This window comes from Gobio gobio (assembly GCF_949357685.1).
Source record: "Gobio gobio genome assembly, chromosome: 22".
NCBI classification, from domain to species: Eukaryota; Metazoa; Chordata; class Actinopteri; order Cypriniformes; family Gobionidae; genus Gobio; species Gobio gobio.
The window spans coordinates 2,933,404-2,956,751 of NC_137118.1; the positions used below are offsets into that span (position 1 = coordinate 2,933,404).

Below are 23,348 nucleotides of genomic sequence, written 5' to 3' on the forward strand. Positions count from 1 at the left end.
GGTTTCCCATGGTGACTGACACGGTCTCCCATGGTGACTGACATTGACATATAGGCGCTACACTCGCTGCTTGCTGCTAGTCCATAAACAAGCATCAATCCCTGTGCATAAAACACTAAATGAAGCGCGTTTGATGTAGAAAGTCGGATTCGCGGATCTGAGTGCAGCATTAAAAGGTAAACGCATTTTATACGCGGTATTCCAGCAGAGTTTGGAGCAGCTAACTTGCTAACATGCTAACCTGTGCTACATCACCTGCGAGTGTTTGAATGGTGTTTCTGCGGTGATGTTTTATTATAGTCCGTCGTTTCTCGTCCTTTCTGCTTTGGTATTGCCTTTTATACTCGCACATGAAGATGTGTTTTGCTCGGATATGATCTCTGCAGGTATATATGATGGATGACAGCGTTTATTATTAGTTTAGTTGGTCGTTGTGTTGACTGTTTGTGGGTTATTTGATGTTTAAAGCTTGTATTTGTGCTTTATATCACCATACATGTTTCCCATAGATGTTGGCAGATGTGTCCTGTAGCATTTTAGCAGTTCATTCAATGTTCTGTGTGTGTTTTATGAGGCGTTTTGACCATCTGAGGTCATAAAGAGTAAAGCTCATGCAGATGAATGTGTTCTGCCACTCACACATCAGATCATATTACAGTAATCTGGGAAAATAATGTGTGCATGATACATGTGTGGTCAATTATTGGCACTCTTGGTAAATATGAGCAAAGATGGCTGTGGAAATAAATCTGCATTGTTTATCTTTTTGATCTTTCAATCCAAAAATTAGCTCTATTCTAACCTTTCATTGAAGTGAAAGTCACATTATGAAATAAATGTTTTTCTCCAATGCATGTTGGCCACAAATATTGGCAGAATTATAGCATATTCCCATTGATATTTACATGATTATGAGCATGAGATGGTCCTGTCCCACAGGAGTATAAATATGAGGAAGGCCAAATTCCCTCAATCATCATCACAATGAGTAAAAGCACAGAATATAGTTCAGATGTGCAGCTAAAGATTGTTGAAAAAAGAGCTAAAGCACTGAAAATGCCCATTTCCACCATCAGGGCAATAATGAAGAAGTTCAGTCCACTAAAGATGTTCTGAATCTGGAAGAGGGTGGGTGTGTGTGTGTGTGTGTGTGTGTGTGTGTGTGTGTGTGTGTGTGTGTGTGTGTGTGTGTGTGTGTGTGTGTGTGTGTGTGTGTGTGTGGTGTGTGGTGTGTGGTGTGTGTGTGGTGTGTGGTGTGTGGTGTGTGTGTGTGGTGTGTGTGTGTGTGTGTGGTGTGTGTGGTGTGTGTGGTGTGTGTGGTGTGTGTGTGGTGTGTGTGGTGTGTGTGGTGTGTGTGGTGTGTGGTGTGTGGTGTGTGGTGTGTGTGGTGTGTGTGGTGTGTGTGGTGTGTGTGGTGTGTGTGTGTGTGTGTGTGTGTGTGTGTGTCGTCCTAATGCACAAGAGGAGGAGCGTTTGAGTGGACAAAGACTCTCCAAGATCACAGATGGCAGAGATTAGTCGAGTCTTGGGCTCAGAAAGACTAAAAACTGTCTCCAACAGCTCCGCCATCAGCACAAATCCAGAAACAAACTCCAGCATATTCAGTGTTCAGACACGACTGGACCCTCAGACGGGACCTGTGGTCACATGACACTAAAACAAGAGCTTTTGGGCGGCAAACCCACCAGATGGAGATCAGAAGCCGCCCATGGCCACGGTTAAACACACCGCTGGATCTTTAATGTCAGGGCCGGTGTTTTTGCTCCTGGACTTCTTGTTCAGACACACGGCATCATGGATTCAAGCAAACACCAGCAGATAAAACATCAAAACCTGCTGGAGATCTTATAATGGGCCGTGGTTGGATCTTCCATCAGGACAATGATCCGAAATCAACACAGAAATGTGTCAGTGAGCACAAACTGAAGGCCTGAGCTGAACCCTATAGAGAATGAGTGATGGAGTGAAGAGAAGAGCTGGAATCTGAAGGATCTGGAGAGATTCTGTGTGAAGGAATGGGCTCTGATCTCCAAACTCATCCGGCATTACAGAAGAAGACTCGAGCGTCTGTCCTGGGGGAAGGACGGGGCAAAAATTGGGACACTAGAGAATAACTTATCATTTATTTCATAATGAGATTTTTCCCCCACTTTCAATGAAAGCCAATTTTTTGAATGAATGCAGATTGCTCATATTTACCGGGGGTGCCAGTGATTCTGACCACAGCTGAACTGTCTTCATTAATGGGCTCTGCTGTGTGTTTTTCCACCAGGATTCTCCCGTCAGATATATTTGGCTGTCAGAAGTCAAACTGGCTGAGATGGATGAGCAGAGTGTTGAGGTATGTTTACTGTGTGTGTGCGCGTCTGTGCGTGTGCCTCTGTGCTTGTGTGTGTGTGTGTGTCTGTCTGTCTGTCTGTGTGTGTGTGTGCGTCTGTGTGTGTGTGTGTGTGTGTGTCTGTCTGTGTGTGTGTGTGTGTGTGTGTGTGTGTGTGTCTGTCTGTCTGTGTGTGTGTGTGTGTGTGTGTGTGTGTGTGTGTGTGTGTCTGTCTGTCTGTCTGTGTGTGTGTGCGTCTGTGAGTGTCTGTGTGTGTGTGTGTGTGTCTGTCTGTCTGTGTGTGTGTGCGTCTGTGAGTGTCTGTCTGTGTGTGTGTGTGTCTGTGTTAGGGCTGCCACTAACGACTATTTTTATATCGATTAATCTATCGACTAATTTATCGGAATATTTTTCAACAATTTTACTTAAAAACTTTTAATTTAACTGGCAACGTTGGCCTTCTGTAGTGTACTATAAAAAAAGTATAAATGTAAACAAGCCCTTGACACAATGTAAAACTAAAAGAGTAAAAATGTATAAAGGTACAAATTTGTAAACCAACATAACAAAAAAAGAGAATATAAGCAAATACTTTTTATATAGAATAGTGTTGTCATGATACCAAAATTATGACTTCGATACGATACCAGACTAACCTCAATAAATACCTCAATACGATAAGTTACTGAATCTATACCATGGCAAAAAACTGTAAAAGTAATTGAATAGTATAACAGAACTTATTATTCATTGTTTTAGGGTTAAAAAACCCTAAAAACTCACTTGTCCGGCCTGTTCCTGCCCTGCTTCACACAGAATATGAGCTCCGGCCCTTTAAGAGCTGCACAGACCAAATTCATTGTTACACCCGATTTCTCACTCAACTCTGTACACGTTCACTATCCGACTGCGTTTACCCGAATAACGTTACTCGCCAGGACGTGCATTTTAACATATTTTTTACCATTCAAACCCAATAATCGGCGACGTGGGCGGAGCTGAGGTGACGACTAACAGACAGCAGACAAACGGCAATCCACCTGTCACTCAAAGTGGCCACGCCCTTAATTATGCCGAACTTTAAGGCTTTATATAATGTAAACGAGTGAGTTATAATAAATTGACCCCCTCACATTCGTCATGAAGGGCAAAATTAGCCGTACAGACCAAAAGCACAGTTTGTCCCAGACTGTAAACAATCGCGACAGGCCTAGTGTGTGTGTGTGTGTGTGTGTGTGTGTGTGTGTGTGTGTGTGTGTGTGTGTGTGTGTGTGTGTGTGTGTGTGTGTGTCTTTGTGTGTGTTTTTTACTAACAGGCACCAAGTTGTTCTTTGTTCAGAGACATGGAGCATTAAATGTAACCTTCACCCAAACAGGAATAATCTGTCATTATTTACTCACCCTTATGTCCTTCAAATGTGAATCGCGTTCCTTCTTCCGTGTAACACAAAAGGAGAATGTTCGAGGAATATTCACACGTCAATATTTTCCCAAATTCAGTTAAATTCAAGTATATTTGTATATACTTTTATATACTATTGTTTTTATATACTATTTAGTATTGTTTTGTGATGGTTGTTCTCGAGTCTCTTGTTTGTCCTGAGCAGTTAAACGGACCAATGTTCTTCAGAAAAATCCTCCAGCTCCTGCACATTCTTCAGTTTTCCAGCCTCTTTCATATTTGACCCTCTCCAGCAATGACTGTATGATTTTAAGATCCATCTTTTCACACTGAAGATGATTGAGGGACTCAAACACAACGACTAAAACAGGTTCAAACATTCACTGAAGCTCCAGAAGGAAACACGACACATTAAGAGCCGGGGGTGAACACTTTTGAACAGGATGAAGATGTCCAAATATATATATTATATATAATAAAGATGTCCATATATATATATATATTTTTTTTTTTTCATTTAGTACTGCCCTTCAGAAGCAACAGAAGTTACTCGCATGTTTCCTGGAAGACAAATTAAGTACAATTTACCTTGATTTTCAAATTCAATAGGTTTTCACCCTCCGGCTCTTAATGTGTCGTGTTTCCTTCTGGAGCATCAGTGAATGTTTGAACCTGTTTTAGTAGTTGTGTTTGAGTCCCTCAATCATCTTCAGTGTGAAAAGATGGATCTTAAAATCATACAGTCATTGCTGGAGAGGGTCAAATATGAAAGAGGCTGGAAAACTGAAGAATGTGCAGGAGCTGGAGGATTTTTCTGAAGAACATTGGGCCGTTTAACTGCTCAGGACAAACAAGAGACTCGAGAACAACCATCACAAAACACACACACAGCCGTGGATCATCAGGGAACGACACACACACACACACACAGCCGTGGATCATCAGGGAACGACACACACACACACACACACACACAGCCGTGGATCATCAGGGAACGACACACACACACACAGCCGTGGATCATCAGGGAACGACACACACACACACACACACACAGCCGTGGATCATCAGGGAACGACACACACACACACAGCCGTGGATCATCAGGGAACGACACACACACACACACACACACACACAGCCGTGGATCATCAGGGAACGACACACACACACACACACACACACACAGCCGTGGATCATCAGGGAACGACACACAGCTCTGACAATCAATGGTTCACAAACTTTTTATCAGGGTTATTTTAATAAATTCAGCTTTTTTTTGTCTTGTGGACTATATGTAAAACATTTTTATGTAAAATATCTTATTCTTGGTGTGTTCCTTGCTTTAAGGAGACAGAGTCGCCAGTAATTAGCATTTAGACTGAGCACTAGCCCGTTTCGCCAATAATTTGTGATTCATTTCAACATTGAAGTTTTCAAGTTTTTGCAAACCTTCTTTCTGAGGGGAAGGAAAGTGGTGTTTTATTAGGCATTGATTGACACAAGCAAAGTTTGTGAAAGTCATTTCAATGATTGTACTTTGATAAAGATTACAAGAGACAAACTTTTTAACATGCACTAATTAATCTTCCCAATTAAAATCAGTACACTCAAAGTTATTTTGCCTCGTTCAGTTTAAAATGAGATGAAGGAACACATTTTTGTCACAACTCAATTTAATTGTGTTCAATTAACCTAATATATTTAAGTTTACTTGATTAAAACTACATGAATCATTTTTGTTGAGAACTAACTGGGCATGCGATCAGTAGTTCCCAGCATGCTTTGCAAGGGACCGCATTAGGGGAGTACATTTTAGGTGTTTTTTTATGAAAGGAAAAGATGTTTTTAATGTTTTTGAATGTTGTGGTGAGTGGTGTATAATGATGAATGAAACCGCTTATAATTGATTTTACAATTAAATGTTTTAATTTGAAAGTTTAACAAGCATAAAAAGTCAAACCAACTCAATTTCATTGCATAAATTAGTTTTTTATGAGTTGGAGCTACACATATATTGGATGGAAATCCTGCCCTCAATTAAATTGAGTTTGTCCAATGTGTGCATTTTCCTCTTTCGCTTCCTCCTCTTTGTTTCAGGGCACATAAAAACCACAATTGCCCAAGTGCGATTCCTCTAGTTTAGCACTAGCGCATGCTGATGATGCTTGTCGTAGCCTACGATTCAATAGGGGTCATCATTTTACAGTCTACTTGCATGTTGTATCCAAGATTATTAGATCCATGTAATAAGGTGTGATTTGTAATGATCTTATAGGATTGGCGAAATCCGTTTGTCTGAATTGCCTGTTCTCTTGTGTCCCTCTTCAGAGTATTGCGGAAGTCTTCCGATGCTTCATTTGCATGGAAAAGCTGCGCGACGCCCGTCTCTGCCCTCATTGTTCCAAACTCTGCTGTTTCAGCTGCATTCGGGTGAGCAAACACATTCAAACTCATTACCAACACAGCCCAGAGGAGCTCACAGTGTACCAGAGCCTGTCTAATTAACACACACTCCCTGAGCGCTCTTTATGCTCACTTCAGTGGATATTACACACCTTACCTTTAACTCCAGATCTGTGGCATAAACTGCTTGGACTAGTCTTAAAATTGTCACCTCATTTTTTCCCCCTCAAGACTGGTCTTAACTTTTTACAATCCCTTACATTAAAGGCAGTTTGTCCTTGTGTATCTGTTAGTTGATCAAACTAGTTCTTAAAGGATTAGTTCACTTTTAGATCAACTTCTGCTGATCATTTACTCACCCCCATGTCATCCAAGATGTCCATGTCTTTCTTTCTGCAGTCGAAAAGAAATTACGTTTTTTTACGTTTCCAGGATTTTTCTCCATATAATGGACTTCAATGGGCTCCAAACGGTTCGAGGTCCAAATGACAGTTTCATTACAGCTTCAAAGGGCTTTAAACGACACCAGATGATGAATAAGGTCTTATCTAGCCAAACCATCAGTTTCTGTGAGAAACCCAGCAGTATTTATGCTATTATTTTACCTCTTAACAGACGAACGTGATCATCTCTGAGCTCCGCCATAACTTCCGCTAAGTGAGGTCAAATATGAGCCCTGGTCATAGATATATGACATTCTTCTGATCCGTGCAAGCGCTAATGAGGCATCTACGTATACATCTATGTTTTGACCTCACTTAGCGGAAGTTATGGCGGAGCTCAGAGATGATCACGTTCGTCTGATAAGAGGTAAAATAATAGCATAAATACTGCTGGGTTTCTCACAGAAACTGATTGTTTGTCTAGATAAAACCCTTATTCATCATCTGGTGTCGCTTAAAGCTGCACTGAAACTGTCATTTGGACCTTGAACCGTTTGGGACCCATTGAAGTCCATTATATGGAGAAAAATCCTGGAATGTTTTCATCAAAAAGCTTAATTTCTTTTCGACTTTAGAAAGAAAGACATGGACATCTCGGATGACATGGGGGTGAGTAAATTATCAGCAGAAGTTTATTTGAAAGTGAACTAATCCTTTAAGGCACAGACTTAACTCTCATACTGTGTTGGTTTCCTGTTTACACTTATTCATATCCACCCCAAACATTTATAGAGCAATAGTTTTTACATTTTAATAATGCAAATTATAAATAATTTTTTCCTGTTTACTTCTCATCTATATGCTTATGCTGTGTTTTTGGGGATGTGAAGTACTACTCAACTACACCATTAGTGTGCATATGAAATATAAAAAAAATTATGAAAAGGAAAAAAAACCCACTAATGATGATCAAATTTAAATATGGATATTGATCTAGGTGTTAGCGCAGAATTCTGCCATCTGTTGGTTAGAGAAAATTCTGCAGAAAATATAGTTTTAGAAAGAAAGTGTAATTACCAAATACATCCAGCAGAGGCCCAAAGAGAACCATTCATTATTGTGATGGTGGCTAACAGCTCTTATAACAGCTTTTGTGATATATATTCACATTGTGCCTCATTCATGAAACTTTCGTAAATATTTGAGCAAATTCTGAGTAATTTGCGTGTAAAATGGACATTTACGAAAGCTCTCCTCTAGATTCACAAACACTTCGTATACCACGGATTTGGTAGTTAAACGTGTGTGTATATTAATGAATTCCAAACATTCGTAAATAGGACACGTGTGCACGCTCATTCATAATTTGCATAATCCCCGCCCATGAGTTACAACTGCAAATGACGTGTGCAGGAACGCTGTGGAATCTTCTGGACTTCTTTCTCAGGTTTGGCTCCAGTATTTTGCATAAATGCTAAAGAGACTAAATGGCCATATGCCTAGTAATAAATATTAAATTATCATGTGTCCATCAAAACATTTTAGCCAGCTAAAAAACGCCTGGTGCTCTTCTGAAAACGGCCAGCTGGTGGCGCTTGAAAGCACTTTGCAAGGGCAGGGTTTTTCCATCTGAGATACTTTGATTGCTATGAATGATACATAATATCAATGGCAGTGATGTGTTACTAGTATCTCATTTTGAAGAATATTACTGAATTTAACAAATGCAGTAAAGCAGTATTAACTTCTCCATTATTGTTGTTCAGTCAGTGTACAAGGGGGATGATTGGTCGGTGTAGTTTTTGTCCCGCCCCTCCTCCACTCTGATTGGATGGCTGGGTAAAAAGTGACAGTGACGAGTGCTGCATATTGCCCAACATTGAACAGTAAAAAAAAAAAAAACTTGTAATAATATTTCATTGTTCATATTCCATCAAAATGCAATGTCTTCAGTTTGCCTAAATGAGAATAAAGAACGCTCAAATGTTTTACGCATACATTTCTTTAGTAACAACTAACAAAATACGAACATTTTTGTGAATCCAAAAATTTAAGTCAGAGCAGGTGTGACAGATTTACACACAAATTCATTCTGCTCGTGTGTCATGAATGACCCAATATGTGTGTGTATATAAACAGTACATTTAAATCAGTATTTTTGTCAAAGTTTAGAATTATGTTGTTGTTTGGAGTCTTTTGAAGTTTTATAATCCCACATAAATTTGCAATAATGCAGCATAAGTTGCCACTAAAAGACAAGACTTGATTGTAATTAAATATTTGTTTAAATAATCCAAATGTAGAAAAATTATTAACTTTAGAATAAGAAATTAATGTAAATAAAAAAACAAAAATATCAGCAATAAGCAGATATGTGTAAAGAGTGAACACGCGCACACACACACACACACACGAGGACCAGGGGCCAGTTGCTTAAACTAAGCCATTATGTTAAGACAGTGTCTTAAGATCTAGTATGAGCCACTAGCAGTTAGGCAAGTGGCATTCAGTCTTACTTTTCGTATCAAATTAGGCCAGTCTATGTTTTTATGTAACTGATTAAAAAAAATTATGAACAGTCTTAAAGAAAAAATTGTATGTCTAACTTGTAAGACTAGTCTTAACGGTTTATGCAACCGGCCCCTGGCCTTTATTTATGTGTGCAAATTTTTCAGATTAATGCTGGAATTCATCTTTTTTTTTTTTTTGACAAATAAAAAACAAAAAACAAATGTTTCCGCTTTTCCCATTCATTTACAAAGTGGGGTCATTTTGACCTTTTTACATGCCTTTAGATAAACCGAATTGAGCCCAGATTTTTGTGTGTGTTTTGATAAATAATGTAGAAACAGTCACAACATTTTATCTAACTGAGAAGAAGGGAACCAAGGTTTTTTTTTATTTTTTTTTAAAGCAAAAGTCGATTGGGGTCATATAGACCCCACACACAATATGAGGGTTAAGATAGCGGCTAACTTGGCCCCAGATCTGAAAGATTATAGCCAAACCCCTTTGTGTAATGAGCAGTTTACTATAAATGCTTTTAAATACATGCATGTTGAGAAGAATCCCACTGGTAAACTCTTAAAATGTATTTTAATAATTGACCTCCTACTGATTCGGAGGATATGCCAAGCGAGCATTTATAAAGGAGTAAATTTTGTTCTTCTGTTTGTCTTCCTGGCAGCGATGGCTGACCGAACAGAGAGCTCAATGTCCCCACTGTCGGTAAGTTCTGAGGTTCGGCTTCAAATGATGCTTTGAGCTCTGACAGTCTTTGGAGTAAATCTAGAGGATTAGCTATCGATTGTTCTATTGTTAGAGTTCAACGAATGAGATCATTTCAGGGAAGCATTGATTAGTTGCATTAAAGAATCCACATCCAAAAAAACTTTAGACGACTGGACCAGAGCCACCTGATATTTGGCAACAGAAACACACTTACATAATAGCCCAAGCAGTTTGAAGTGTGTTCAAAGTAGAGCTCTATAATTAAACTCAAACACACAAACTCCTTTATCTGGAGATCTGGACACGTTATTGGTTGATTTAACAAAATGTCATATGACAGATTTTTGTAGAACCAACTTGAATCCAGTTTGCAACACTGTCCTGATTTTAAAAAGTGGGAATAATGATAATAATAAATATGTATATGGTCATTTTGGCTAATAAACCTTCTAAATGTTTCATTCAGAGCTCCTCTTCAGCTGAGGGAACTGGTCAACTGTCGCTGGGCAGAGGAAGTGACTCAACAACTGGACACACTTCAGCTCTGCAACCTCACCAAACATGAGGAAAACGACAAAGACAAGTGAGACATACACTTATTCACACTGAATATTAATGCAAGCCTCACGGCTGCAGTGCGGTGTTTTTCAACTGTGGACACGTTTGGTCCTATATACACCGATCAGGCATAACATTATGACCGGTGAAGTGAATATCCCTGATGATCTCTTCATCACATGTTAGTTGGTGGGATATATTAGACAGCAAGTGAACATTTTGTCCTCAGAGTTGATGTGTTAGAAGCAGGAAAAATGGGCAAGCGTAAGGATTTGAGCGAGTTTGACAAGGGTCAGATTGTGACCGCTAGACGACTGGGTCAGAGCATCTCCAAAACTGCAGCTTTTGTGGTCCTCCATCCATGTGGATGTAACTTTGACACGTCCCACCTACCTAAGCATTGTTGAGATGTCCAGCCTTTCATGGAAACGGTTTTCCCTGGTGGCTGTGGCTCTTTCAGCAGATAATGCGCCGCCACAAAGCACAAATGCTTCAGGAATGGTTTGAGGAGCACGAGTTTGAGGCGTTGACTTGGCCTCCAAATTCCCCAGATCTCAATCCAATCGAGCATCTGTGGGATGAGCTGAACAAACTAGTCCGATCCATGGAGGCGCCACCTCGCAACTTACAGGACTTAAAGGATCTGCTGCTAACATCCTGGTGCCAGATACCACAGCACACCTTCTAGAGGAGTCCATGCCTCGACGGGTCAGGGGGAGCAACACAATATTAGGATGTTATGCCTGATCGGAGTAGGTTATTTATAGATTATATGTGTAACCCTTGTAAAACTAATCCCCACCGAATAGGACTTAAGTGACCAATTAGTGTACATTTTAATACTGTCTTCCAGTGATTTTGTCCTCACTCCATCATTCTCTAACCCTAACACAGGTGTGAGAACCATCATGAAAAGTTGAGCGTGTTCTGCTGGACTTGTAAGAAGTGCATCTGTCACCAGTGCGCTCTGTGGGGGGGCATGGTATGTGTTTCTGTCTTCAAAACGCATGGATTACGTGCATGATGTCATTTCCTCCTCAGATCCCAATGTGGCGAGGTGAAATATGACTGGTCACACAGGAGCAAATTATCAATGAATAATACTGCGCCTGACGTCAACGAATGTCAGTTTGACTCTACTCTTCTCCACAGCACGGAGGTCATACGTTCAAACCCCTGGCCGAGATCTACGAGCAGCATGTGACCAAGGTGAATGAGGAGGTGGCGAAGCTGCGGCGCCGGCTGATGGAGCTCATTAGTCTGGTTCAGGAAGTGGTGAGCTCCCTCGCTTCTCATTCACGCCCACTCGGAGCGTTCAGACGTGTTCAGAGTTGACAGTTCCAGCCACAAATGCCTTTTAGATGGAACTGCTAATGACAAATCAAACGTTATCTAATTACATGTATTCCTGGTTTGATAAGTGTTGTTGAAGGTGTTTTACATAATGTAGAACTCCAGGACGCCAAGAAACCCACACAAATCCATCAGATACTGATTATAGCTCACTTTTGAATCAGGGGATTGTCCAATAGAGGGCGCCACAGCACAAACAAATGCATCCACAGCAGATATTCAAGATGCACTACATGGACAAAACAATATTTTTTCCCCGTGTATTAAGGCTGAAGGCAAAGCTGAACATTACTGATCATTACTCTAGTGTCACATGATCCTTCAGAAATCACTCTGATATGAGGATTTTGTATTATTTATTAGTGTTGAAAACACTTTTTTGTGGAAACTGTAATACATTTTTTAACAAAAGAACAGCTTAACCTTATAAATGTTTTTACTGTCACTTTTAAACAAATTTAATTGATTAAAATGAATAATTAATAAATAACATTAATTTATGGTTGGGTATCGTTTGAATTTGAACGATTCTGATTCTTATCGATTCCTAATTTTGATTCCAATAAGGTATAAAACACCTTAGATATCATTCACATTTATTCTTATTGCAAAACATTTTATTGTAGCTGAATATATGAACACAAATCGAAATGTGGCAGGAACTTTTGCCTATTGGTGTAAAAATATCAAAAACAACTACCCTAATGTAACTAATATACATTACAAGCATCATAACAGACACGGAAACACTCTGTATTTAAAAAGAACATAAACAAATTAGCAATTGCACAAATAAATACTGATATGATTGAAATAAAATAAAAAATCAAGTGTTCAGGTGCAGAAACTGTAATCAAATGTAAAATAACACTGCACTTTATTAATCAGATTACATTAGAAATATAGTCACAAAAAATAGTTCTGTGAATGTTCTCGTCTTTTGTTTGATTAACGTTATCATCGAGACGCATCAGGAAAATCTGCCACTGTCACTTTAAGAGCTGCACGGATCCAGTGCACTGATACACACACGTTTACATCTTTTCAACTGTCTTAAGACATAAACGAGTGTGTTTATGAGAATATTCTGACAGATTTGTGTGCATATCTGTTCATGTGCTGTGCAAAAAGACAAGAGAACTCATTATCACACACTATTCACTATGAGAAGGGGTGTGTGTGTGTGTGTGTGTGTGTGGCACAGAAAACGGCACACAAGTATTCTTTGCACTCAAATGTTTAAAATCACCTGTTCTGCGCATGTGTGTGTGTGTGTGTGTGTAGAGCACAGAAACCAGCGAGTCTTTTGAGCTTGAATGGTTTAAAATCACAATAAAATGCACACACAGCACAGCAACCCGTAGGCGGAACAGAAATGCGCGTTTCTTATCGAATCACCGGTTCTGCAAAATTTGGAACCGGTTTCGATACCCATCCCTAGTTAAAGTATTAATTTCTTGTTAAAAAAAAAAATCTTACGGAGTCCAAAATATTGAGTGGTAATGGATGACTCTGTGTGTTCACCCACATAACGCTAAACCAACTACGTTAAAGAAACATGGTCAAAAGTATGTCTTTTATTCTGTGTTAATTTAACCACATCATTTGTTTTTCAGGAGAAGAATGTTGAGGCGGTGCGTGGGGCGAAAGATGAGAGGGTGAGGGAAATCCGGAATGCTGTGGAAATGATGATTGCACGGCTCGATAATCAGCTCAAGAACAAACTCATCACGCTCATGGGTACAAGCCTGCTTTTCCTCTGACATAGAGTGTGTGTGTGTGTGTGTGTGTGTGTGTGTGTGTGCGTAATAATCAGAGTGTGTGTGTGCTGCTGCGCGTCCCTGTGTGTGTAATAATCAGAGTGTGTGTGTGCTGCTGCGCGTCCCTGTGTGTGTAATAATCAGAGTGTGTGTGTGCTGCTGCGCGTCCCTGTGTGTGTAATAATCAGAGTGTGTGTGCTGCTGCGCGTCCCTGTGTGTGTAATAATCAGAGTGTGTGTGTGCTGCTGCGCGTCCCTGTGTGTGTAATAATCAGAGTGTGTGTGTGCTGCTGCGCGTCCCTGTGTGTGTAATAATCAGAGTGTGTGTGCTGCTGCGCGTCCCTGTGTGTGTAATAATCAGAGAGTGTGTGTGCTGCTGCGCGTCCCTGTGTGTGTAATAATCAGTGTGTGTGCTGCTGCGTGTCCCTGTGTGTGTAATAATCAGTGTGTGTGCTGCTGCGCGTCCCTGTGTGTGTTATAATTAGTGTGTGTGCTGCTGCGCGTCCCTGTGTGTGTAATAATCAGAGTGTGTGCTGCTGCGCGTCCCTGTGTGTGTAATAATCAGAGTGTGTGTGCTGCTGCGCGTCCCTGTGTGTGTAATAATCAGAGTGTGTGTGCTGCTGCGCGTCCCTGTGTGTGTAATAATCAGTGTGTGTGCTGCTGCGCGTCCCTGTGTGTGTAATAATCAGTGTGTGTGCTGCTGCGCATCCCTGTGTGTGTAATAATCAGTGTGTGTGCTGCTGCGCGTCCCTGTGTGTGTAATAATCAGAGTGTGTGTGCTGCTGCGCGTCCCTGTGTGTGTAATAATCAGAGTGTGTGTGCTGCTGCGCGTCCCTGTGTGTGTAATAATCAGTGTGTGTGTGCTGCTGCGCGTCCCTGTGTGTGTAATAATCAGTGTGTGTGCTGCTGCGCATCCCTGTGTGTGTAATAATCAGTGTGTGTGCTGCTGCGCGTCCCTGTGTGTGTAATAATCAGAGTGTGTGCCGCTGCGCGTCCCTGTGTGTGTAATAATCAGTGTGTGTGCTGCTGCGCGTCCCTGTGTGTGTAATAATCAGTGTGTGTGCTGCTGCGTGTCCCTGTGTGTGTAATAATCAGTGTGTGTGCTGCTGCGCATCCCTGTGTGTGTAATAATCAGTGTGTGTGCTGCTGCGCGTCCCTGTGTGTGTAATAATCAGAGTGTGTGTGCTGCTGCGCGTCCCTGTGTGTAATAATCAGTGTGTGTGCTGCTGCGCATCCCTGTGTGTGTAATGATCAGAGAGTGTGTGTGTGTGTGTGCTGCTGCGCATCCCTGTGTGTGTAATAATCAGAGTGTGTGTGTGTGTGTGAGTGAGTGCTGCTGCGCGTCCCTGTGTGTGTAATAATCAGAGTGTGTGTGTGTGCTGCTGCGCATATCACTAATACACTTTTTAAATAACACACACATACTGCACTATTGACTTTAGAGCAGGTGTGTGTTGGTCAATGGTCAGTGGTGTTCAGTTCCTCCAATAGCAGCTCCAGCAATGCTCCTGATCACACCTGGTGTTCAGACCAGACGCCCAACAGATGAGCAGTGCATTTGAGATTTTAACAGCGAGGAGCTGGACGTGAACATGAGAACTGTGTATTGCACTGGGTGTATGATAGGGCCCGGTGTCTTAAAGGGTAACTAAACCCTAAACCAACTTTTTTTAGTTAATGATCTGTAATACTGGGGCTTTATTAATGCTGTTCATTGATTCGAGTGAATGTTTTGACATTTGAGTATAAAGTGTTTTAATTCTATAAAATATGGTGTAAAACCGCCAAAGTGCTGCCCTCTTAAGGTTGAACGGTGGCTACTGCAGTTGAGTTTTCCTATTGGACGTTGTGGTACATCGTGACGTATGATGGTACCTCCAGCGGCTCACTATCCGAGCTCACCACGCCCTCAGAAATCTTTCCCCCAATCACACTTGCTTTAACACTGTATTGAAGAAAATACGTCAGGCTTTTATTGCGCTATTATTGCCGCCTGTCATGTGTACAGATAATTTTCATACATGAGACGCGCTTTCAAACCCTGACACGCAAGTGGTTGCCGCGGACGCAGATAGATTAGGGCAGTTCTCTTGCGCGGCTGCTTCGCTAGCATCGTCTACATCGGGAGTTAACGCAGTTTGAGCAGCGGCTCGCATTGATAAAGCTCCGGGTTTATGTCTCCAGACAATCCACCCTCCTCCACTTCAGGTGAAGGTAGGAGAATGACCGCTCTGTTGCAAAGCTGGCGTCACTCCAGTCATTCTCCATCTTTGCGACTCGCGAGTCTGACAGCTGTCAATCAATCCGTCACTGCGGGTCTCAGGTGCACGCCCTCCGCTCAGCCCCGCCCTCGGTTCGTCCCCTCGGTCTCCGCTGGGCTCTGCCCACTTTTCCAGCATTTTTCCAAATTTGCCAGTGGGTGGAGTTAAGCTCTGAGCAGGGGTTTAGTTACCCTTTAAGAACTCAATTGACACACTAGCAATCAGTCAAGAGGTAATCAGTCTTACTTTTCTGATTCAACTTAGACCAATTTACCTTCTTATGTAGCTGACTTAAAAGTTGAAAAAACTTGAAAGTTAGGAACAGTCTTGAAGAAAAAAAATAGACGGCTATCTTTTAAGACTAGTCTAAGCTGTTTCTGCAACCGGCACCTGCTGATCTCTGAGGTAATATTGGTCTGAATGAAGTGTTGCTGCGCCCACAGGACAGAAGACGTCTCTGACACAGGAAACAGAACTGCTGGAGTCTCTGCTGCAGGAAGTGGAACATCAGGTGTGTATGAGTTAGGGATTCACAGTCGAATCAGAATTGACAAGTGATAGTCGACTGATAGTCGAATCGTGTGTGTGTGTGGGGGGTAAACATTCGTAAAACGATTCCTCATAACATTTTAAAGCCACGATGTACAGAACATCACACAAAGATATAGAAGAAACATTTTGGATCAATAAACCTAAAAAAATAACAAGAAAAGAACTGCAGAAAGGCCACACTGCAGACCGGTTTTGCATTTCACACATCGGGAAATCTAATTAAATCGGCTAAATTGCCTGTGCGAGCGGCTCTAAGTACAGTGCAACACTGAAAAACAATCAAAAATTTTTAAATGAATTTACAGAATTAAATTAGAACAGAATATACCTTTCTAATAAATAAAAAGAAAAAATGAAACGAGTCAGAATCAAGTCACCGGGTGCAGAACAAATGTGTGCAGAATGCCTAAAGTGCAGGGGAACGTATATTCAAAACAAGCCACAAATAGTGAAGTTGGATAACCCTGAGTGATCAATAAATAAATCGGAGTGTCTGTTTACACCAAGTGCAAATAGTGCGCCTTGTTGTCAAGTGCTAATCGCACTAGCTCCGCCTAACAATGCCTGGTTGGGCCAAACAAGATAAAAAAAACGCTTATTTCAGCATCTCCAGTGGTGTAGTCAGTAGAGCTTGAGGATCTTGGTTTTGACGCCATCGACCCGGGTTCGAATCCGCATTTTGTCGAGCTCGCTCTTCTCTCTTTTCCCATCACACATCACATCAGAAAGGCATTTACTTTCAATAAAAATGAAGATGATGTTCTAAAAGTGGAAATAAAGTGCCTAATGATATTTTTTAAAGAATATAAGCATGGGGGGTCGGTGTAGGGAGGGCTTTTATTAAACCATTAGGGCAGCACCCATTTAATAATTTTAATAAATATAATCATTTACACACTGTTATTATTGCTTCTTGTTAATGTACAACAACACTGAGGTGCAAATAGTGTGTATCTGTCAAAATGAAGTATAAATAACATGTAATTACTATTTACACATATTGCAAAGAACTGCTACTTTAACATGATGTAAATAGAATATATTTCACTTCGTAAATAGCATCTAAATAAATGCTATTTATTCAGAAACAGAAACGCTAAACTGGAGTGGCAGTATTTTTAGCTAAACATGTCCACAGCATCCAAAAATCACATTAGAACCGGCTGAAATATTTACCCTAAAAATAGTCGTTTCAAATTGTGAGGAATATCTGTAGTTCTCTGTGAAATCACACAAGCAATGGCGTTCTGGCTTTTTACCGGTAAGAGACCGTTCACACATCAGCAGCAAAATACCGTTACATTCTGTGATGTCTGTCATCTTTAAACGCTGCTCCGCTGTCTTCATCCGCCCGCATGAGAAGAAGCACTTTAGTTTCACTATCTGTTCAATTTGACAACATATTTTGACGTCTGAGTGAAAGGCATAAGGGGTCGATCAAACAGAATGCGCTTTGGCTCTTGAAAACACGAGACGTGTGTAATAGTAGGGCTGGTCGATTCCGATTCTGACTCCTGGTTCCGGAATCGATTGGAGTCGATTCCAAGAATCGTTTTATTTACAATATTGATGGGGGAACCTAGTCCCGGAGTGACCGCGGGATATAAGGATGTAGAAAGCATCCTTCTCTGAAACTATTTGTAAAATGAAGATATATTTCAATAACTCTGATTGATTTTAAACAGTAAATATGGATGCTCCTGAAATGGCCCATAGCCCAGCAGTAAATGCGATTTAATAAATAAACAGGATAACACATTATTCAAGAATGTGCATTTATTGCATGGTTAAAACTATGACATGTCTAAAATGCATGTGTACAGTTAAGATAAATGACAGTTTGTTTAAGTGCTTTTGCACAGAATGTCTGAGGCAAAATAACCACAATATTAACAAAAACAATGATATAAGACTGCAGTTTATTTGTCAATCAGATGCACGAGGCTCTCTGCCATTAATCTGTGCTCTAGGTGCATTTTCTTTCAGTATTATCATTGGATCATAGAAAGAAAAAACTGCATTTTATTTCAAATGAAAATACAACCCTCAAATATCTCCATCTGTTATCGTAGACCAAGCAGGTCTCAACCTACCGTTGTGGACAACGACTTTTCACGATTTAAGCTAAATTTAAGTTTTTGGGTGCAACACGTAGTGATCAAGATGCAGGATCACAGAAGGAAACAATGACAATAAACATCATTAATCTAAGTGAATGAAAGGTAGGCTAATAATCAGCGATATATGCGTTCACGTAGCCTATGGCTTTATTTTAATGTTTCAGCATTCCATAAAACTATGGAACATCATTACGCAATGACGCAAATGAACCGCTGAATTGCTTTATTTTTAACTGGCTCATTTCAACTGTCTGAAAGAACCTTTTGCAGAAATTTAAATGGACTTCCAATCATTATTAGTGAGCGAGAGACAAATTAATGCTAAACTCTGTTGAACTGAAAGGGGCTCATAAAGAGGAGTCGATTCCCCTGATGGAAAACCTGATGATTCCCCTTAAACTTTGGATTCGAGGAATTGATTCTTTTTGGAATCGAGGAATCGATTCTTTTTGGAATCGAGGAATCGATTCTTTTTGGAATCGAGGAATCGATTCTTTTTGGAATCGAGGAATCGATTCTTTTTGGAATCGAGGAATCGATTCTTTTTGGAATCGAGGAATCGATTCTTTTTGGAATCGAGGAATCGATTCTTTTTGGAATCGAGGAATCGATTCTTTTTGGAATCGATTCCCAGTCCTACGTAATAGTATTCAACTGCAGAGCCACAGTGCTGTAGCCTGACAAGCCAGACCCACATCAAGATGTTGGGTCTGGGAACTCATCATTGGCAGGGCTCAATCCGAGGGTCGGGATCAAGGGTTGTCTTTCAAATTCCCTCTGCACGCGATTGGATAGCGCTACAACCAACCAGAGCAACGCAGAGGGTGAAGTGGATCCGGTCGGCAAAACTCAGAACATATCTTCCTTTCTTAAGAATGACTTCAGTGCCGTTCTTTGTTCTTTTCTCAAAGAAAAGCTGAACTCCAAGTCTTCCAGAGTTGCAGCCAACGCCGATTGGAAAGACCGCTGTTCGCCAGCTTCTTTGTTTACAAGTAGCACGCGGAACTGCGTCAACTCTGCCGTCATTATGTTAAGCCCACCCACCCACTCTATACACAATGTTTTTCCAGCTCGCACGCCAACGGAGAGTTTCTAGACTACCCTGGCTGCAAATTAGATTGCGGTGAGATGGTTGTTCAGTGGGTTAAACCATGGAACTGATACGCAGAAGGTTGCTGGTTCGATCCCAGCGGTCATCACCAGTGTGTCCTTGAGCAAGGCACTTTACTCCATGTTGCTCCAGGGGGGTTGTCTCTGTAATAAGGGAAATTCGCTTTGGATAAAAGCGTCTGCCAAATGCTTAAATGTAAATGTAAATGCTAAGGGTGCGTCTAGATTTCTAGGCTAGCAGTGCTGATGAATGGAAAAGAAGGCTGAGTCTCCAGCGCAACTCGTTGAAAAAGCTGCGAGACGTGGCGCAACAGTCAAAGATGATCATTCAGAGCATAATAATAATAATTTACATAGAAAAACGACTAAAGCAATCACGTAAGGGGCAGTTTTTCCATAAGGGGCATAAGGAGCACTCCCATATAGCCAAAATGGCATGATCCTCGTTTCATTACAGCTCTGCGAAGATTCGACTGAGACCCCATATAGGCATCTTCATAAATCACCTTTCCATGAAGACATTCATTCAGTGTTCCCGAATTTAATGGATTAAAAGTATGTATTACACACATTTAACATTTTAAAATGATCATAAAACGTGTCTTGTGCTATGAAATTGACATGTCAGTGTCACAATATTATAAGAATTACTGAGTTTTTTTATTGAAGTAGCCGCTATTATATCATGTAATATTTGTGGGAGAAGCTGCATTTTGACAAGAAAAATGTACAAGTGTCGTACATAATGTGACTATCAGCTTGAGCCCAGCTCTTCCCATCATGAAAAGAAGACTTTTGAATGTTTTGTACATTAATAACCTCACACATTATGAGGCTGTGATCGCTCATCATGAAAAACTGCTTTAACGAGTCCCGTACGTGACAAGTATGACTTTATTGGCGTTTTGTTCAACAAACTTTTGCCATTGCAGTAATGAAATCTCTTTTTTTTTTTTTTATCTTTACAATAATACCATCATCATGTAGAGCAAATGTTTTACTGTAATGGACGTATTGCACAGGCTTTGGGAATTGACGAACGGCTCCATCTGTTTATTTAACACTATATAAAACTTCAGATCAGGGTTTTTTAACTCACTAGAGGAGCAGAACGCCACATGGCAAACTTTTCAGGACTGCACCAAGCAAAAATAAATCGTAATCATTACAAAGAGTAAAGATAAAGCGTCTCACAAGGTCTACATGCATTCATTCTAATGGCTTGTTTTCCCTCACGGCATATGGTGGATATGACACTTTGTGGGCGTTCCCAGTAACGCCGACCAAGTCTATACAGATGTGCAATGAGGTCCAAGAGTCTAACACAATCAAAAGAAATTTAATGTATAAAATTAACAATTAAAAAACACTATTACTAAATCAAACAAGCAAATGTGACCAACCAAAGGACGAACCCAATGAGGAGTCATTCTGAAAATGAATGTTTACACTTTTCACTTGCATTGTGTTGATTGAATGAATTTGCAACGAAACGTATAGCATTAAAGTGTGCCGTGTGTTTCCCCCTACAGCTGCGTTCGTGCAGTAAGAGCGAGCTGATCTCGAAGAGTCCAGAGATCCTGCTCATGTTCCAGCAGGTTCACAGGAAACCAATGCAGTCTTTTGTCACCACTCCTGTCCCACCAGACTTCACCAGGTCAGACTCTGTACCTGTTATTCTGCCACTTCATGCAGAGACGAGATCTCAGTAAGCTTGACGTTTTGTGCTCTCTGTGGCAGACTGTGAATAATGAATAAACATGCACACCTGGGGCCAGTTGCTTAAACTAAGCCATTATGTTAAGACAGTGTCTTAAGATCTAGTATGAGCCACTAGCAGTTAGGCAAGTGGCATTCAGTCTTACTTTTCGTATCAAATTAGGCCAGTCTATGTTTTTATGTAACTGATTAAAAAAAATTATGAACAGTCTTAAAGAAAAAAATGTATGTCTGAAGGCCTGTACACACCGGGACGAATATCGCGCGCGCTTATTGCCAGCGTTTTTCGTGCCGTTTTTCGGCGCGTCTTGAGTGTTCACACCCAAGCGATTTTCACTGGCGCTGCGCCGAGTGAACGTGCACATTCAGTAGATGCGCTCCCGGTACACAAGGTGGTGCTGCGGCACTTTAAGCCTCTGACACTCGCTTGTCACACAGAAGGAGAAGAGAGACAGTATTTACGTGCTTGCCAAAACCATAGACACATATTATGTATATGGACAAAACCATTCACACACTTTTTGCTAACTGGCAAGCAGCATTAGCAGTTCATCTTCTTCTTTGTCTACTTACTACTTCTTCGTTGTATCAATGTGTGCTCGGCAAGACCGTTTTGTGCTTGAGCGCCACCAAGTCGTGTTTTACTGTCACTTCAGCAGCTCCAGGCACGTGAACAAAAGCGCCGATCTCATTGGTCGGCCAGTTTTTTACGCGCCGCGTCAAAATAAAAAAACGAACCCAAGGCGTTTTTTTAAAAATGACGCTTTTACGCCTGGCGTTTTGCGCGTCGGTGTGAACACTCACATTGGCGCCCATTGTTTAGTCCCGAGGCGTTAAACGTCGGCGATAAACGCGTGCGAAAATCGTCCCGGTGTGAACAGGCCTTAACTTGTAAGACTAGTCTTAACGGTTTATGCAACCGGCCCCTGTAAAAACAATCTCCAGGTTTATAGAACCGTTCAATCCCGGGGCCAACACACAGTAGGCTACTTCACTTAAAATAATGCGCCTTTATTTATAAATGCACATTAACTTTTCTTAAATAGACTTTCCCGTTTCAATCTGCAAGATAAATTGCACAGTCATATCTCATTTCTTCTCAGTGAGCTGGTCCCTGCCTATGACTCCAGCACTTTTGTTTTGGCAAACTTCAGGTAATGACTCTCCCATTGTCTCTCTTATTAATGTATTTCTTAAATGGTGCATTAGTTCTCTTGCGTGACTTGAATTTGTGTGGTCTCATTGACTTTAGTACTCTGCGGCAGAGAGCCGACCCCGTCTACAGCCCTCCACTCCAGATATCAGGCCTGTGCTGGAGGTTGAAGGTTTATCCGGTAAGTTTGTCACATGCATGTAACGTGTGCGTGACGTCACGTCGGCTGGCGTGACTGCGGTTATGTCCACTGAGTGGCAAAAAGACTGAGCGGCAGCATTGGTTTTCATCGTGAATGCTGCAAAAAACACACAAAACGCATCTAAAAAGAGTTTTGAGATTGACTGTACAAATAAATTTGACAAGAAATCAGAGGTGTATGTTTACAGACTGCTGAAAGCAACACAAAAGAGACGCAAATAGATATCTGCAATTCACAGAAACAACTGAACTCTGCAGTTATCATTTTGTCAGTGATGAATTTTGGGGTAAAATCATACCCTATATATTGTGTTATATTGACAACTCATCAATTAAATATTTACCATCTTATATTCTGCATAATTGGATGTTTTTAAATAAACACTGACAAAAACTATACAAGTTTTAGGGTTGGACGATATGCACCGATCAGGCGACATGAATAACACTGATGATCTCTGTTAGTGGGTGGGATATATTAGGCAGCAAGTGAACATTTTGTCCTCAGAGTTGATGTGTTAGAAGCAGGAAAAATGGGCAAGCGTAAGGATTTGAGCGAGTTTGACAAGGGTCAAATTGTGACCGCTAGACGACTGGGTCAGAGCATCTCCAAAACTGCAGCTCTTGTGGGGTGTTCCCGGTCTGCAGTGGTCAGACTCTATCAAAAGTGCTCAGAGGAAGAAACAGTGGAGAACCGGCCACAGGGTCATGGAGGACCAGTGGAGAACCGGCCACAGGGTCTTAAAGAACCAGTGGAGAACCGGCCACAGGGTCATGAAGGACCAGTGGAGAACCGGCCACAGGGTCATGAAGGACCAGTGGA

At 41.1% G+C, this 23,348-nt stretch overlaps 1 protein-coding gene across 3 annotated transcripts in view; it reads left to right on the forward strand.

The window, feature by feature from the left end:
* The window catches only part of trim37 (tripartite motif containing 37), a 54,958-nt gene continuing 31,610 nt past the window's right edge, over positions 1-23,348 (forward strand). For 2 of the 3 annotated variants that reach the window (XM_079804569.1, XM_079804570.1), the window contains exons 1-12: positions 1-176; positions 2,273-2,341; positions 6,051-6,152; positions 9,696-9,736; positions 10,206-10,322; positions 11,192-11,279; positions 11,450-11,572; positions 13,267-13,390; positions 16,114-16,181; positions 20,985-21,109; positions 22,275-22,325; positions 22,424-22,505. In XM_079804569.1, the coding sequence (XP_079660695.1) occupies positions 2,321-2,341; positions 6,051-6,152; positions 9,696-9,736; positions 10,206-10,322; positions 11,192-11,279; positions 11,450-11,572; positions 13,267-13,390; positions 16,114-16,181; positions 20,985-21,109; positions 22,275-22,325; positions 22,424-22,505 (942 nt within the window). In that variant the 5' untranslated portion in view covers positions 1-176; positions 2,273-2,320. Of the gene's footprint in view, positions 177-2,272; positions 2,342-6,050; positions 6,153-9,695; positions 9,737-10,205; positions 10,323-11,191; positions 11,280-11,449; positions 11,573-13,266; positions 13,391-16,113; positions 16,182-20,984; positions 21,110-22,274; positions 22,326-22,423; positions 22,506-23,348 lie in introns of those variants that run through there. The other variant, XM_079804571.1, reaches the window with a different exon arrangement.